The following is an 18905-nucleotide window of genomic DNA, read 5'->3' as shown; positions in this document are numbered from 1 at the left end:
ATTTTTGGTTTTTAACAAAAGTAACACTTCCCAGGCAACTGAAGCACTGAGCATTACTTCAGTCCAAAACTGAACACCACACTCCCAGAGTTTAAAGACGGCAGGGATATTGCATCAGTTTGAGTCAGTGAATTTGCTGGCTAGCAGAGGACAGTGTCCCAGTTTTGCCTTTTTGCCTGTGGTTCCAAGACAAAACTCCTGACCGACTGCCAACCTCAACACAATATTTGCTATTGCCATACTTGATGAGTTCCAAGGAGCGAAGGGCAGAACTGCAGAGAACCAGCATCACCACCGACTTCTTCTCCTCGTGGTTTCTGCGGAGCTTCGCCCACTTCGGACAGACTGCAACGGAAAAGCCCTTGTACACACACACAGAAAGTACTACATGCCACAGTTTTAAATTGCTAGAGTACATGATGAATGGTAGCCAGCAGCAAGAACACACATGCTGACTCCTATGAGGTCTGGAACTTTGGCAACACTTCTGCATTTAGTCATGGCTGAGAAACTGGAAAATGTAATGCCCAAAATAAATAAAATACAGAAATATCACATAACTGAACAAACTAAACAAGCATTAATAATCAACAGTTTTTTAAGGTGATGAGCCCATTGTCTTCATTTGCCACATATGGCAGTTTGTATCAGAGAAAATCAACTGCAAAGAAACATTTACCGGACCAGAAGTTCTATATAAATATACAAGAGAATAAAAATTCTCTTGGTTCATGTCAGCAGACAGCTGCAGGACTTTTATTGTAAGATAATACATACACCTACTTATGAAGCCACAATAAATTACTGACAAATAATCCCTAGCAATTAAAAGAAAGCCTAGAACATTTTTGATACAAAAAAAAAAAAAGTTATAGAGTACAAAAGTGCCAGAAAAACAAGACCTTTCATAAAAAAATTTTTAAAAGCCTTAAAGTGATTAATATTTTATAATGAACAGTATTTGGAGCTACATCTAAAAAAATGCAATCATATTGTCTTAATTATATTTTTCATACAACTTTCATCTCATCCAGACCAACATTTTAACTCACTTTCCTTCAGGTATGAAGAAAAACTGTGGCTGAGATCATTGGCTGGCAAAAAACAGGAATCTGAAAACACAAAGGAAAAAATATTTTTGTTGATGTATTTTAACAGCAAAGGGAGAATATATGTTTGCAGCACAACCACTAGTTATATTGATGAAATCCCAACTTCATAAAATCCATCATCAATAAATTACCATTTCTGAAACAAAAATTAACGTAGAAGAAACTTTATATGGGTTAATTCAATGAAGGTAACATCTCTGAATTGCAATTCCATCCTTTTCTCCCAGCCTGAAACCTTGAACACAGGGCTGCTGTACAGGTGTGATCACATGCTTTAAAAAAAGTTTTCATATGTCTTTGCCACAAGGAATCAAGCCTCAGCCAAAAGCCTTACACTGCTAGACTGTTCCTCCAATGTACCTATGATGAAATATGTTTGTACATCCCCCAAATAATTCATACTATGTAAATGCAAAATCTACCAATAATCTACTTGCCAGTAAGTTTGCTTTCTGGCCTTTCATATTGTGGTAACCTACCCAACAATATTGACCCTAATGGCAACACCTACACTCATTTCTGTGCCTTTCTCTTCCTCCATTTCCTGCTGACTTCCCTTTCCCTGGTCACTGTGTCAACTAGGAAGTCTTTTAAAAGCACCCTGTGGCAGACATGCCATTTAACTTCATATAATGGCAATGAAGATCCAAACAGGTTCTTTGGAACGTCCTTTCTCATGTCTACAGAAAGTCAAAGTTCTTAAAAAGGTGATTAAAATTCCATGGTCTGAAAACTTGCCATTGTTGTTAAGGGCTCTATGCCTGATGGAACAATATGGTTCAGCAGAGCATTAACAATTCTGTCCTTAAAGTCTTACATATTTGTCAGCATCTTGCATGAAGCACAGCCCCTCAGGGTGCCCATGGATGTTTGCTGATACATTTTCTAAACAAAGGAGGTTTCTTCAAAGACATTATTCATGTTCACACGGATGGTGCACTGTGCTAATGCTGAGAGCATCAATCCATGATCTCCATAGGGACAGACACTGTGACAACCTTGGTTTGTAGCTAATGCCTGGCTGAAGTCCTGTCTGTGCACTTCCTTGAGCACAGCTGCTCTCCATTACTATATCTTTCATTTAGTGGGTGTTGTCTTGCTAAAAACTTTTATTCTACACTGATTCCTATTAAATCCTGAGACTGACATTTACTAGGACTTGAGCTTCAAAGGAAATGAATATGCACAACTGAAGGGTCAGCAGCTGATTACTTTACAAATCATGTTTAAAAGATGTGCTTGATGCTGGTAGGGAAGGGCAGGGGCTGATCTTCTGAATACATGGCCTCATTAATGAGTGACCATTCAAGAGGTGGTTTCTGAAGGACACAGCTTCAGTCACTGTGATGCCTCAAGAGGCCACCTAAAAAACAGAGACTAGATAAGAATAAGGGAATAAAGGTAGGTATTTATTTGAAGGGCCTTCAAAGGTACACCCTGGGGAGCCAGAGGCTACTCTCAAGACAGACCCCAAGGTGGAAAACAGGTCACGGGTTCTTCATGCTTTTATAGGTTTGGTTCATTTGCATATCAGGGTTAATTCTCCAATTAAAGCTTCAGTTAATGATGTGGTTTCCCCAAGCTTGCTCCCCCTTTAGAGGCTTTGGTTTACACATTTTGGGCCTAGGATGGTCTGGGTGTCCTTGGAGAGCAGGCCTACAGAAGCTTTGTAATGTCTACCTAGCATTAGAGAGCAGAAGTTAACAGGCTACAAGGAACTTCAGAGATACACACTAGGCAGTACAGGATTTGAAAAATACGAAAGTTAAAACCTAAGGCATCAACTGACTCCTCACCAACAGTCCAGCAACACTGCAGTATTTCCAACAGTTTTAAATGGAAGTCTCAGCAAGGGGCGGAGAAGCACATAGCTCCAGACTGCAGCAAGAGACCAAGCTGACTTTCTCACCAACCCTGACCTTCTGCACTTTGTCAGTGAACAGGAACACACAACTCCAAAGTAGTTGCTTGTTATTTACTCAGTGCTTTGACATGAATGACTTGACAGCTGTACAAGTTCATAAACTCCTTGGCACTCTAAGCCTTCAACTCCTAGCAAAAATATTAAGGAAAAATATCTCCATCCAAAACATATGGAAATGGGTCACTTCAGTAGCCCAAAGGGCTCTTCAAATAAGAAAGAAACAAAAGCAATTTATTATTTCCTAGAAACCTTATGTGCCAAAAAATACTTAACACAAGATTTTCGAAGAAAGCTATATGGGACTTCTCCAGGTTTTCTTGATTCAGTAACAAAGCTGAACCTGCCCCACAGAAATAAAGAAGGGTCCACCTAGAATCATGGGGGTTAAGGAAGGGCACATTTACCTAGAGAGATGGGCTTATGCATTAAAAAAGAAAAAGCACTGCTGGACTAGAAGGCTTCTACATTGGGCACAGGCCACTGACAGTTCAAGAAGTCCCAAAGGTGAGTGCAGGTTGGTTATCATGGGTACCACCAACAAATAATGGACAGTGTCTCTGCACAGAGGCATAGGAGGCAGAGAAGTTCAACGTTACCATCATCTCCAGTGCAACCACCAAGTGACAGAAGCTAAGTCTGCTCTGTCCTGCTTTTTACCTTTTCTATCTGGCTTTTAACTGGAGGCAGGATACAGGGAACGAAGAGGGTCCTCATGGTTAAAACTTGGTCACGTCATACACGGACCAAAATGACCACCTCAATTCAAGCCACTCCCTGAAAAACTATTGCATTCAACATCTCATATCCATATGAGAATGATGCCTCATTATTTCTATGTCTAGTTCTGTCAGCCCCTTATTATGCATCTGGATTGACTCAGATAATCCCAGGAACAAAACACATCTCTCATAGCATCTTGGGAGCTACTATTAGGAATCATAAAGTTTCTATCAGAAAAGTGAGCTCTAGAAATTAATACTTTACAATAAAAAGAGACATTTAAACAATGTTTCATTTCCGTAACTCCAAGAAACCTCACATTTATTCCAAAGAAACTAACATTTCAACTTAAAGAGCAAATTAAAATACAGTAAAAAAGAAATACAAGAAAATATTTTCATTTAAAAGTACAACTCAAGACCTGTCCCAAAAATCATCTTCTTCTGCAGAAAAAGAAGTCAACAGTATAATGAAAAAAACATTATTTATATATTGAATATAGGATAAGTTACCTGACAGCTTTAATTCCTCTATTTCAATCACGGAACGATTTTCACCAAAATGTTGAGTAAGCAGATTCTGTAGATCTGCAGGGACACCAGGTTTTGGAGCAGATTTTTGCAGAACATCAGAAATCTTCTTCTAAAAAATCCAAGTAAAATGGGTTCAGTATGGTATTTCTATATAGCTCTTTGACTAGACAACAACACTGTAAATAAATGTTCCTCCATATCTTTATACAGTTATATTAGTTTAATTATGGCTTAATTGGAAAAACACCTTACAGTAGGACAAGATTCCCTTTGTCTTTTAAAGGGAATGCAGACTTCAGATGCAAGTTGAGATACTTTGACAAGATGGCCTGTGAGCCTGAACATGAAAAATCTTGTCCACTCACCTGAAATGCTGCTGTAACAAAAACATAACTGAAAGCTGGTTTTTTGTTTTGCTATTGCTACCCTCTGGTATCAGTTTGAAAATTCAGGCTTTTTTTCATATTTTTAGTTTATTATTCTTAAGGGGTAACAATAGGAATCAAGTGATAATATATGATTTGGTTATATTTTGATTCAAATAGGGTAACTATCCATCTATATTTGGAAGGGAAGATGGTTAGCTATATTCACAGAATGCCATGCCAGGGTGATGAAAATAAGTTAAAGCAACAAAACCACAGGTCAAGCAGCAAGAGTTCACAGCTGCTTTGTTCTCCCACACCGTATAACTTTTACAACAAACTACTAATTTTTAGAGGCTGAACATGAGTTCATAATGATTGTGTTTTACACCTTATTGATGTAATATGTAACAAGTTACCAAGTAACAGGTTACCGAGTAACAGGTCTGAATTCTCACTGAAGTGAAAGGGTTGCTGTATTTTTTCCCGTAATTAAATGGAACATGTGGGTAGAATAGCCCAAGGTTCCCATTATCTGAATGATCTGCCAGCATTTAAGAAAGCAGCAAATTTGCAAGGATAGAGGCAGTCTGGAGAGAATGACAAGAATGTGATGCCTCTCTTGTTCTCGCTGAGATGTGTTCAGTTTTTGAAAGGCCAGCTTAAGGTTTCTCAGCTGTGTAAGCTAAATTGAACTTGTTATCAAGGGGACACATGGCAGCATAAGTCTAGAAGTGAAAACAAGAAGGGTGTGGTTTAGGATGGAGCAATAGGGTCAGTATTTTTGAGGCAAAGTGGGATTTCACAGAGATGAGGTGGGTCTGCAGGCATTTTTAATAGCTTTGGAGGTACCTTCAGTTTGGCAGGCTAAGGTCCAGAACAGCAAAGATCAATGGAAATTTTGAAGAGAGGTATGACAGGAATTTTAATGTCAGAGACAGACCTTCTTCCAACCATTCTTTCCCTCACTCCATCTCAGCACCCACTCCCTCCTCTCTTCCATTCCCCACCACTCTGTCTCTCCCTCTTGCCCAATACACCCCAAATACTCCTGGTAACAGCAGCATAAGGGGCAGAATGCTGAACAGGGAAAAGCCATCTGGGGGCTGCCAAAACAGCAAAGGCAAAGCAGGCACTGCCTCTCCCAGCCATTGCCACTTTGGCACTGCCTGTTTCACCCCTGCTAAAAGCCACCTGTGGGTTTGCAAAACCCCAGCTGAACCTTTAACAGTGGGTCACACGGAGATGAAGTGTTTATGCCTTCCTCTCAGTCTAGCTTTGGCCTGGTACAAAGCCCTCTGCAGTCCCTGGAAGACTTTGCAGAGGACGTCTGGCTGTTCCACAGGTTTCTGCAGGGCTTGAATCTGTAGCATTCCTTCCCAAGATTTCCCTTCACTTACCACTATTGTATTTTTCTGCCAAGTGCCTTCCCCATGCATGACCAGCAGCTGTGGGCAGCACAACCAGCCACTGTGCGAGGCCCACAACCAGACCTCTCCATTGTTCTTCCCAACAACCACAAACACCTTTCTCCCCAGCCCTGCCTCACAAGCTGCCTCTCAAGTGAGCCACATTTGGGAACCTCTCATTTAGGAGACAGCAAGATAGAATTATCAGGCTCATTTTACTTGGTAATTCAGCATAAGACAGTGTTCCACAGGACCACTATATCATTCACTGGGCCACTTGGTTCCTTCAGAAAAATTATGGGCCTCTGGAGGAGAGAAGACTGATAAAACAAGAAATTCTTTAAGAGCAAGAGCAAGGACACCTGAGCAAACTCTCTTCCTTCAAGGAGAGCTGTGGGGAAATGTTTCTCATGCAGGAAGTTTTATTATTTTTCTTCCAATTCATTCCAGATGCTTAAAAGCAAAAGGGCTTTCCCCCCTTTTTCTTACTTTTGGAGACAGCACTTTGTTTGGAAGCCACAGACCAACCTAATAAATGTTTACTAATGGGGTTTTTTTGACAGGCTGTTTATGTCAGCTTAGTGGCCCACTGAAAGCAAAGGTGTAACTGAGCAGCTGCTTTTTGCCTGAGAAGGGGATTTCTTGTTAGGTTGGTTTGCCAGCCTCTGCCATGGGATGCCCTTGCTCTGGCTCCAGTGGAGTAACTACTGTACTTACTCTGCCAGAGCCACATTGAAAGCAAAATCCCACTCTTCCCACTTCCCATTCCTTAGATGAATAAGAGGGCTAACATAACATAAAAAGGCCACCCCTCAGCTTTGTGAGAGAGCCAACTATTTACAGCCTGTCCCAAAAGACAATGAACTTGCCTGGTGCCATACAATCTCCATCTAGACTGCAGTGTGTGTTTGTTGTTGTGGGTGAGCATGGAGCACAGCCAGAGGGACAATATAGAGTATTTATTTATATCCTTATGCTATGAGGAGAAGAGTGAACAAGGACAGCCCTTGGCTCAAAAGGTGTAACAGCAGCTGCAGCCTGACCACACTTCAGGAACAGGTCAGATTCTGCAGCAGCTGAAGTTCCACCTTTCTTCCATACAGTCACCCTTTCCTGGCGTGCAACACTTTCAAGTGGGGTGTAGACATACAACCCCTGAGTGCAATACAGACATAATGCCATAGGTTGGGAATAGGTATCTCGAGTAAGGTTTAAAAATTAGGAATTTCTGTTCTTCTCTAAAAGAGGCTGCAATATTATGACCATATTATTTCCCATCATCACAGGGTTGTCCCCATTCTGCATCTTGTAGTAGCCTATAAACCCACTGCCCAGTCCCCATACACACTCTAGGACACTCATACCTTCTTCCTCCTCTTTGCCTTTACAGTGCTCTCTTGCTTTTCTTCAGGCTGGCTTAAAAAACACTCTGTAGGCTGCAAAACACATTTAAAAAAAAAAGTAAGTAAAAAAAGTCACTGAAGGAAGACAAAGGGGGTAAGAGGAGATACAGAAACTATAATGCTGAGTTAGGAAAAAACAAATAAAATTGAACTTTCCCACCTGTAGAAGGAATTAAATTCTCACAGTTATATGCATATAAAGTAATTTTGGAATTGAGATTGTTGTTGCAACCAAGAGAGGGAATAAAAGAAGAGAAAATTGAAACATTCAGGGTGTAGTCGTAATTCCATAAAATGGTGAAAAGCAGTTTTTGATACTTTAAAAAAAAAACAGGAGGAAAATATGAACAAAATCTACCACCAAATTTATATTTTTAATCTCTATTATTGTGAGTGATAGTTTTTCTAAACTTTGCCAGTAGTGTTCTAAAATAACTGGGTCTAAGGTGAGCATCCAGATGGTAAAAAATAGCATGGAACAGGGCAAGATTAATTGGAAACAATCATGCTCTGGAGTTCCTTCTACACTTGTAATGCAAAATTTAGGAAAACATGTTTCAAGTTTGTCCTACCCCATTCTTGTTTTGTCTCCTCATAGCAGGCAGGGTCAAATACACACAAGAAAAATACATGGTGCATTTCAGAATAATCCAACACGTGCTGCTATCATTAACCCTCTTTTGTGCCTGACTGAATAGGCTGAATTGGTCCATTTGTACCAGAGTCCCTGTTCACATAATCCAGGGGTAGGATTTGTCCGTAGCTGCCTAAAACTGTCCAGAGGAAGCGAGGCACAGACTTCCCTTGTTTTGAGCACAGCAATTATCATTTCTTTTGCCTTCTTAGGGCTTTCTACCTCATGGAAATGCAAATTTATCTACATAGACAGGCTTTGGAACTTAATAAGTGACTTGATGAAGATTAATGGGAAAATAGGCTGAGCTGCAGGAAAAAGCTCCATGCTACTATGATGCATTTGGCTGGAAAACTCTGCTCTTATGAGAAAATGTGGAGAAGACTCATCACATGGAGCATTAAAAAGCTCGGGAACAGCAAATCCAGCACTCCTCCCTGAGGAAAGCCTGAAAGAAAAGTATCAGCAGGAAAGGGAGCCTAGCTGAAAACCAGAGAAGCTGTTCCTTAGTTCCCCTGGGAAGGCAGCTTCAGTCAGGCCAAGAGGGCCAAAGCACAGCTAACAGAAGTTCTGAGTATCTGGGTCTTCCTGAGCCCTCCTTGCATTGCCCACCTTAACAGAAGGACACTTCATGGCAACTGGTACTAAATGACCCAACCCAGCACACTCCTGCCTTTCCAAGCCCACTCTCACAGCCTCGTCAGAAGCATTTTTTGAAGTTTAATTGTTCATATTATTCCTACATTTCTCTTTTCCTCCCCACTGCCCTGGCTAATTAGCTATAAAAACAGGTAACTGCCATGCTCAACACAAATAAATGACCTCTTGCTTTCTGTGCTGTGATGCAGCCACAGTCATTGCCCTTGCAAAGGCAGCAGTATTGTATAGCAGTGACTCTGAAACTGGTTGAGAATTGAAATGAAACTTAGGAATTACCAGAGAAGATGTGGCTGGGGACGTGCTACAGCCAGCAAAGCTCTCTACAGCTATGACTGGAATGTAACATAGCCTGCATAAAAAGCCATGAGAAGCTGTGATAGGGATCATACCTTGCCTCAACAACAGAGATCTGTCCTTGTCATTTTCTCAGGTATAAACAGAGATTATCTTCACTAGAAATGAAGGGAATGATTGCAAGTGGAAACTCACTTTAATTAACAAAATTGTTCCAGAGTTAATATAAGGTTTTTTGTTTTATTTTTGGTTTGTTTCTATTTTAAAAATCTCTGTCCTGACTCTGATTCAAGTGTTTTTAAAACACCACCATACATTTCTTCATTCCTAGCCCTACCATTAGCATTCCCAGACACTGAGGCTGAAACAGAGCTACCCTCTGCTCTACTCTTACACATCCCAGCTGTCCATAGATACTTAAAGGCCATTTGCCAGGTGTTTCAATCATAAATTTTATGTTCAACATCATATTTTATGCAGAGAACAAGCCTTTGGATTGCTTTGGTAAAGGGATACCTACAAGCAATCAAAAAGTCAGAAAAGGGCCAACCTGAATCTCTCTCCTCCTGTAGAGTATGATGGTTCCCTATCCCAGTGGTGCTACCATTCTTCCAGCATATTGAAAAATGTCACTCATTCACTTTGGGCCCATTTCTCCCTTCTTACACATCGTGAACTGCTTTACATAACTCTCAGACACTCCCAACTGGTATCTGTATGAGAAAAGAATGAAATGTGCCACACAACTGAAAAAATTTCTCTAAAAGAAAAAACTTCTTCATTCAAATGTTTGAAAGTAGGACCAAATGCCAGACACAGAAACACACAGCAGGCAACACAAGCACACAGCAGGCTTGTAGTCAAAGCCTTGCTTCCTTAGAGAAGCATGGTAAGGCTCAAAATTACCTCCTTTACACTGCATATTGTAATGGTTTAACACAGCCTGGTTTTTGGTTGGGAGTGGGAGAAAAGCTGCTCGAAACTTCCAGGTCCGGCACAGAGCCAATCGCTGAAGGCTCTGACCATGGGCAGGTTACAAGCCCAGTTAGACAAGTTGGTAACGCCTCTGCGATGACATTTAAGAAAGGAAGAAACCGCAGGAAACTCTTTTCTTCTCCTGAGGGGTGGTAAGGTGGCCACCAGGGCCCATCCTGGCGGGGGCTGCTGGGGGCCATGCGGCTGGGGCCCTCCTGAGGCCGGGATTGTGCAGCCAGAGCCGCTTGTGTGGTGCCAGCAGAGACCATGTGGCCAGCAACGAAAACATGGCAAACAATTCCCTGATATGGAGCCCAGACAAAAACCTTTTCAGTGCAGCGAAGCTCTGTAAGAACTTTTCAATTAATGGAACTTGAGAACAAGTGAACCTACAAACACCAACTTTCTTTCAAGTCAGAGGAAAAGGAAAAGTGAGGACACGTGAGGAGAACCAACATGGCGGCACCAAGGTCAGTGAAAAGAAGGAGAGGGAAGAAGTGCTCCAAGCACTGGAAGAAGTGCTCCAAGCAAGCCGTGGTGAGGACTGTAATACAACAAACTGCTTCCCTGTAACTCATGAGGTGCATGGGGGGGTGCAGAGATCCACCTGCAGCCCATGAGGAACGGTGCTCACGCTGGAGCGCGTGGATGCTAAAAAGCTGTAATCTAGTGAGGAACTCGAACAGAGGGAGAGGACCCTTGCTTCCAGAGATAGAGAACCCTTGCTTCCAAACTAGAACAGCTCATCCTTAAAAGACTAAACCCCATGAACTAAAATGACCCACGCTGGGCAGCTGTGGGAAGACTGCTTGGCCCGTGGGAGGGACTCACATTACAGGAGGTAGGGCAGGCTGCTGTTTGTGAAAGTTAAAGCCACGCTGGAAAAGTTCACAGAGAACTATCTCCCGTGGGAACGATCCCACGGCACAGCAGAGGAAAGAAACTCTTTTCCTTAAGCGTACTGAAGAAAGATTTTTAAGAAGTTAAAGACTGACCAAAACTCCGTGTTTTGTCTCCTTGCACGGTTGGTGGGAAAGAGGGAGGAACTAGGAAGGAAAGGTGTTCGTAAGGTTTATTTTTGTCCTCATTACCCTTTTTATTTTGATTCTGCTAATAATAAATTTTCTTTATACTGTTTAAGTTTTGAGCCTGTTTTGCCCTTAAAATGTTTTTCCCCTAATCCTTATCTCAACTCATGAAGTTTTTGTTTTAGTTTTTCTCTCCTCTGCTTAGCTATAGCAGAGGAAAATGAGTGAATAGTTTTTCATGGGTGCCTGGCACTTAGCCAGCATCAAACCTTGACACATATATATATTTAGGCATAGTATATTATTAGCCCAGAAACAGTAAATCCACTTTTTTCAGACATTAAAAATAATGACATAAAAAAAGAGAAACATCATGGTGGTGAATGGCTGTAAACTTGCATGTCTTTGATGATCTGCAGTCTAAAATATTTCAGCATTTGATCTAGCCTGAACTTCTGACCCTTATCCAAGCATTAGTTGCTTACCTACTCATGCAATAGCTCTTTGCATGCCACCTTAAGAAAAGGTCATTTGCATGCTTTTCTTATGCAAGACACAAAGCAGACAACCAACTGGTTTTTGACATGGCTCCCTTGTGCTCTGTGTTTTTATGCTATTTTTACATGGAAATTCTCAAAATGCAGAAAACAGGAAATTTGTGCCGAGACCACTGATTTATGAACTAAAATGCCATAAATTCCTTGTTTGTTAATCATACACAGAACATAAAATATTTCCTGTATTATATTTCTAACATGCTTTTTTTCTTTACATGCTGCCAAAGTTACGGGAAATTCAAATGTAGACTGAAAGCAGTCTTGAATGTGTGTGAAAGTTTACATTCCAGGTCAGCCACACAGTGACTTTTGGAGTTTGTGACAAAGTAAACACATCACTGCATCATTCAGACTGGAGACAGATTATTCATTTCACTGTAAGCCTGAGGACAGCCTGCAGACTGGGAACATAGATGTTCATAACTCTGTTTGGTTGTCTCGTGACAGGCTTAAAGGTGCCAAGTCCATAGCGGAACAGCTTCCAGCCTCTGAATAAGGCAGGCATGAGTAAAATGGGTTATGTTATTTGCACCAGAACTACAAAACCACCAGCATCCCATAAATACGTCTCATTTTGTATGTCTAAAAGATGTGCAATAACCCATCCATGACTTTGAACTCCCATAAAGCATTTCCCTCTTACGGTTTCACATCTAAACATCAAATTACCTGATTCCAACATGCAGGCTGATATTCTTTATATGACAGAAAGACCAGCAGGAGGTGTTCTGCTACAGCTGAGCAGTCCCAGGCCACCTTGGCAAGTAACTTGTGTTGGCTATCCTTTCTAATGTTCTCATAAAAAAGGTCAAGCAACCCTTCCAAACAAAGTGTCTTAACCTCCTTCTAAATGCCTAAGTGAAAACGGTGATAAAAAGTGGCTCCATAAGAATTCTCACTCCTCAGCATCTGACCCCCTGGTAGAGCACATACAAAGGCAATACAGCTTTCTCCTGTATTGCTTGGCTCTCCTTCCTAATCAAAACATAGGTCTAATTCAGATATTTGGATCACTTCACCTTTGGTCTCTTTGGAAAGACATCCAAAAGCATAGTAATTGCTACCATGTTGTTTACACTTCTCTGTTACAAAAAAAGAACATCCCTGCAAATGGCTTTCACTTGGGCAATTGCCTAGGCATTACAGAGTAAATTTATTATTGACCTAGGGGTCAAAATTAATACCCATAACCTCAAGGAGAGATAGCCTCCAATGTAATTTTAGCTCTCCGACAGCCACTCAGTCGATTCTCCTGGGTGGTATGAGGAGGGCAGAACAAATTTACCTTCCAACAAGAAACTTCTTAAAATCAGCTGACCTCTAGATGACTTTTTTCCTCAAACTGGGGTGATGCTGCCTGTTCCCTGGCATACTCCATGTAATGCTGAACAACACAGTTCCTATTGGCATTAAATGAAGTTTTTAGCAGCGCAAGGGTAAGAAAACATCAGTCCATGTAGACCTAAATTATTTTTCATTTGGACCTTGCACTGGGGACATGCTTGGGTAGAGAATCTGCACAACATATAAATATAGCTTTCCAGACTTTGTGTGTGCAGGGAAAGGAAAAGATTGCAGGGGAAGATATTAGCCTCCCCTAGGGAGGGGAGTAGCACCATCCAGGCTTGCATCACTAGACAGTCACTTTGTAGGACAGGCCTGGCAATCTCAACTCACATGAAACAAGTGTGAAGTTATTACTGAAATGTACTAGAATCTGATCACTTCCAAATAAGGCAACATAATTTAAACAAAAAATTTGTTACATGAACAGATCAGATAGACTGAAGAAAACTGTCCCTTCACTGAAAAAAAGCAGATTATGTTTCCCTATGTATTATCATCTTTGTGCTAAATAATTGCTTAATTTACCAACCTGCTTTCTTTTCTTTTTCACAGCAGGTTTGGAATCTGAATCTTGACGTGTTGCTGTCCTGTTATCACTTGCTTTTTCAACAGCTTCATCATCTGAAGGATCTAATCAGAAAAAAAGAAGAGTTTTTGTTACTGTGTTTCAAATCTATCTATCCATCTTTGCATTCAAAAATAGGGATAAAATCTCCACCTGAAAGGTTGTCACAATAATACAATCTCATGATTGGCAATAGATACGGCTGTAACAAATACATTCTTCTTGCTAAGTTTGCTGAACTTTTTTCAAAATAATGTTATTTTCTCCTACTAAAACAAGTCTTGCAGATGAAGGAAAAGAAAATCCAAGCAAACACATACAAAAATGCACAAAATCCCCATTCCAACTCCCAAATGCTTTACTGACACATATTAAAGAGGAAAAATTACAAGATAGGTATAATGTCCTATTGTATAAAAATATATGCACATGTTTCCTGCAAGTACATTTTAATTGTGTCTCTTACTTCAGTAATAATTAGACAAAGGTTTGAGCAGCATGTCTGCAAAACTAAAATATGCTTATGCTTTAAAAGACAACTATTTAAATTCAGATGCTTCTACCCATTCTCTTCTTCATCTATCTACAGAGAGACTTTGGGGAAAAAATAAATGCACAGCAACAGCTCCGTCTAATAGTGTTATACTAGTGCTTTTGATGTATTCAAACACAGACATTTCTGCTGGGGACACTTCCCTGATTATGCCAGAAGCATTATCATCCATCAAACTGAATTAATTCAACTTCTGTAATTGGAATATTTCTGCCCAACAGGTATTCAGTCATTATTGCAATCTCTTGTGTTCCAAAGTTGTAAATTTACAGCTTCAAGATTAAGTTATTTATTTTGAAAAGAGAGGAGTAGAAGGATTTCTTAAGCATCACCCTGAGTACAGATGATATAACTATATCTATGCAATCACTAGTTGTGAGCAGAGTAAACTGATGGCCAGAGAACATGAGAGAGAGAAAATCAGTTATAGCTGGCATTTACACATTCCAGGTCGAAATAGCTACCTACTGAAAAAAAGGTAAGTGAAAGGATATGTGAAAAATACACAAAAGAATTTCAGTGAAAGGTGAGTAAAGGGATGAAAGAGGTGGGGGGAAAGAATCTCTTTTAAGCCACAAATGCAACATTACATATTATGTGGCAACAAGGCAGTGGCTTTGAAAATCCTAATGTGACAGAATGGGTAACAAAATGGATACATATTTATTCCTGGAAAGATACCACCTCATAATCACTCCTTTTTCCTACCTTGTGTAACAGTCAGCACCCTAAAGTTGGGTTCTGACAGCTGTTAGGAATTCGAGAAAGTGTAGGAAGTTGAAAGATAGTAAAGAAAATCAGTGAATGTTTTAGCAGGTTGGATGCCATTTGTCATGAAATCTTACTTGACATAGATTAGATTCTTGGCAAACCACAAGAGCTTTAGAAAGAGAGCAGCAACTGAGAAGAGAATTTATTTTCTGTTTAGTACAACTAAGAGACTCCTAAGTGAAGAGGGTAGATAAATATGTTAATGAACTTAATTAAGACCAAAATAAATGCCATGGAAGAAATGACAGCACTTGTTTGTATTTCAACATAGGATGAAGACATATTCTGAAATCTTAAAATAGGAATTCACCAAGAAAAGCCCTGGCTTTCCAGCTCTAAAGCAAATGCAGGAATATGTGCAGCAAGTGAACACTACAGCTCAGCTGGCCTATCTGCTTCATTCTCTTTGCAGGCACAGCCTCAGGTCAGAGCTGAATGGACTGTGGCCACACGAGTGCCAGAGCCCATGCAGAAATTACGTGCCTAGTCCTGTACAGCCCAACACACGGCAGCACGTGAACAGGGAACAAAGAAAGCTCAAAGTTTGTGAGACAAAGTTTTTCCTTACATTACAGGCCAAATATCGTACTCCAGAGGATGTCCAAGCGCTCCTGTACCATATGGCTGTCCCTGCGCAGCAGATCTTTCCTGCCTATTTCTCTCCAGAGTCACTGACCACTTATGACCTCCAGCCACTTTGGAATCTCAGATACAACACTTTGTTAGAAGAACCTGAAAAATCACATCATTCGGCATACTCCAGAAAGTTTAAAAGGTGTCTTGGTAATTCAGTGTTACCACTGGCCATTACCATGGGCTTGTTTCCCTGTGTATCCCTTCCTCTGGCAAATTTATTGTGCTATATTTTAGTAGGGCAGCTTCTGTACTTAAGGACCCATCGCTGACTTCAGAGATACTGAAAGTGTGACCAGCTTTAACACACACCAGCTCCCCACCCCTGGGGTCTTGGACACACTGCATTGATGCAGGCTGTGGAGAGGTGATATAAATGAAGTACATCAAAGAAATCAGAATTGCCTCTTCGTCCCTCTTCCTCACTGCACTTGAGCCCCAAACCCACTCCAAAATGAATTTGTGCATGTCTCACTGAACTGAACTGCTGTGTGAGCTCTTTCCGATGTTTCACATTGAAAATAAATGAGAACTGCATCAAATAGATTCAGGGGAAGCTGCCTGTGATCTGCAAGCATTCTTTCTGAAATCCCACTTGGCACGCTCTGAAAGGCAAACAGGAGTCGTGCTAGTTTTAAATAACCTCTTCTCTTTCTCACAACTAAAAGACACACTGCTAGCAATAGCAATCTAAAACTGGACAAATGGTTTCCATGATCTGAAATAGCCTGACAATGTACCAGCTGTTCACTGCTCATTTGAGTTTTGGACAGCACTTCGTGATGCAATGTCCTCTGTTCTCAGCAAGAAGTGAGAGAAGAGGGCACAGACTCAGACTCAACAAACATCAGCGAAAACAGTTCAAGTTTGAGCATCTTTCTGCAGTACCTGAGCGTTTTTATTTCATACAATGGAGAACTTTGTATCTATTCCAGCCATGTCCCAGGCAGGACAGCAGCTCATCTCAACCTGTAATTGTTTGTGACACCATGACAGCTCCTGTGATGACAGGAGCATTTTGTTGCAGGCCTTAAAGTACCACAGGCCAGACTCTGCCAACCATGTTCACATTAAACCATGTACCTTTCTCTGTAAATAGTTACCTTGATGTCAGTGGGTTTATTCACAATATAAATCATAACTTGAAGCAGATAAATGCAGAAGCTCACAGGTCACAAACATGTCTGTAACAGACCAGCACTGTTTGCTCTACTTTGAGGTGTTGAGCTTCCCAGGAGACTACTCTCTGCCAGAACAGGAAAATTCACAAATCCTTCCTTAATAATAAGCTGCTGCAAATGCGGAACCTAATTGATTAATACAAAGTTGACTTTCATCTGGCTTGAGGTGCAAAGAAGCGGGCAGGCAGGCGCTGACAGGACACACTGCTTGGAGGGTGATGCTGTTGAGCACAGCAATTCTCTGCCTCTGCTTTCCTGAGACTTACGGCATTTACACAACCACAAGGTCATCAAAGGCACCAGAACGGTCACAAAATGCTCTCAATATAGAAAAATAAATGGGAATTCCACAACTCTTCAAGTGCTTTGCTTTGGTATTACATCAGCAACATGGCACATACTAACAGGCTTCCCAGTCATGAGGTCTTTATATCTGAACCATGTAAAAATGGAAAAAGCCATTTCTGCTTCACACGCACACACAGACAGACACACAGACAAAGACTTTCTCGTTCATATCAATCACTGTTTAAAATCATCCAGTGCACTGGTTTCTAACTTACAAATTTAATATTAACACATGCATGTATGTCTAAGTACATCAATAGGTGTACTAATTACATACATGTAAACACACATATTAATATATACACATCTGCATGTTTATACACATTCACATAAAAAAGTACAGAGATATGTAGATAATTTAACAGGTTCCCTTTAATAATCACCTTTATTAACTTACATATTCACAAAGAATACATTTTTTTTTTCACTATTTACTATAGTATTTTTAAAGGCAAATAAGACCTTAGTGACATAGGATGTAATGATATGTGCTTTGATGTAAATGCAATTTTGTTCATACGAAATAGCTAGTGCATACAAATTTGCATTTGCTATGCTGATTCACCATTACTTAGACTTCTGACCTTCACATGCCTCTTTTCTACACTGAAATTATTAACATAGGAGTATAGTGACCACAACGTAAATAATTCATTCCTGTAAGAACCAAGGCTGACTGAAAAAGTTATGACTGAAAATCATCTTAAAATTCTTTGGGAAATACAACCTGTGGTTCAAGCCAGCATATGACTGAAATAAAGATAAAGGCAGCTCACAGAAATAATGGCAATCATGGGAGGCTTGTAACAAGATGAGAACATGAAGGAAACGAGCTTTTTGAGAGAGAAAGGAGACAAGGTTCTTAGAACTCTTCATAATGTAGGAACAACCAACACATAATTAAAAGGAAAGCTTGGAAATGAAATATGTCCTAAATATCCAAAGATAAGTGAGAGAATAATTTCCACTAGGTGGTTTTTTGTTTTGTTTTTTGTTTTGCTTTTTTTTTTTGTTTGTTTTTTTTTTTTAATCCAGAAGCAAAGTGAGATCAGGCATCTATTTGGTGTCCAAAAGGCTCCCAGTGACAGAGGCCAGTACAGGACAAGTTCATTTCTTACCATTTAATTAATCTCTGTGACAAAATTTGGAGGGAACCTGTTTTACACGCCCACATGAGAGAATCCCTCAACTTTTATTTGAAGTATTTGCCTGCAGTCAGACACACTCGGGGTCAGAAATCCCTGCTTTTTCCCATATGCTCTCATCAGGGCTATGTATCAGTACTAAACTGGAATTACATGAAAACAAAGGCTGTACAAAATTTATTATGCCCCCCCCCTTCCCCTTTCCTGATTTCCATCCTTCTCTGCCTGTTCTAAAATTGTCTCATATCTGAAACCAGATTTTAAATAAAGCCTCTGTTTTCTACTTTTTAACAAAAAGCTCAGTATGCTGTGGAAACAGGTTTTATACTTGTTATGCTCTCTTTCTAGTTTCAGATATGTTACAGGAAATTATGTGCTTGTATTTATTCTGTCGGTGGGCATAGTTCACAGTTTGGGTGCGCTGTGATGGATTAATTTCAGACGGCTTTTCAAGTGGTATTTTTATTTACTGGTTGATTAAATTGTACTGATCTGTGTACATTAATGGCAGGGGAAAATATTTCTCAGGGCTCCCACCTCTAAATTCAGTAGATTGAAACATATTTGATGCTAATTAAAATGCCAAGTGTGCTGGGCACATCTTGAGACTTAATTGCCATTTTTCTTTGGGAGGAAGGGAGAAGAGGGGCAGAGATGAGGTCAGAGAAAAAAACATTCTGACACTTCCTTATTATTCTCAGTTTTGCTATTAAAAACTGGCCTCAATCTTCAGTGAATCAGATTAAGT

General features: G+C 40.3%; 1 protein-coding gene across 4 annotated transcripts in view; it reads right to left on the bottom strand.

Annotated features, from left to right (window-relative positions):
• CMSS1 (cms1 ribosomal small subunit homolog) overlaps window positions 1–18905 on the bottom strand; it is a 225447-nt gene that overhangs the window by 8409 nt on the left and 198133 nt on the right. For all 4 annotated transcript variants that reach the window (XM_039558288.1, XM_010395909.3, XM_010395908.3 and 1 more), the window contains 5 exons: window positions 13491–13591; window positions 7428–7499; window positions 4269–4398; window positions 1053–1112; window positions 243–345 (listed from right to left, as the gene is read on the bottom strand). In XM_039558288.1, coding sequence (XP_039414222.1) covers window positions 243–345; window positions 1053–1112; window positions 4269–4398; window positions 7428–7499; window positions 13491–13591 — 466 coding nt within the window. The remainder of the gene's footprint in view (window positions 1–242; window positions 346–1052; window positions 1113–4268; window positions 4399–7427; window positions 7500–13490; window positions 13592–18905) is intronic.

Source organism: Corvus cornix, chromosome 1 (genome assembly GCF_000738735.6).
Source record: "Corvus cornix cornix isolate S_Up_H32 chromosome 1, ASM73873v5, whole genome shotgun sequence".
In the NCBI taxonomy this organism is placed as follows: domain Eukaryota; kingdom Metazoa; phylum Chordata; class Aves; order Passeriformes; family Corvidae; genus Corvus; species Corvus cornix.
Note: the sequence above shows the minus strand (reverse complement) of the source record. Positions and strands in the feature narration are given on the sequence as shown.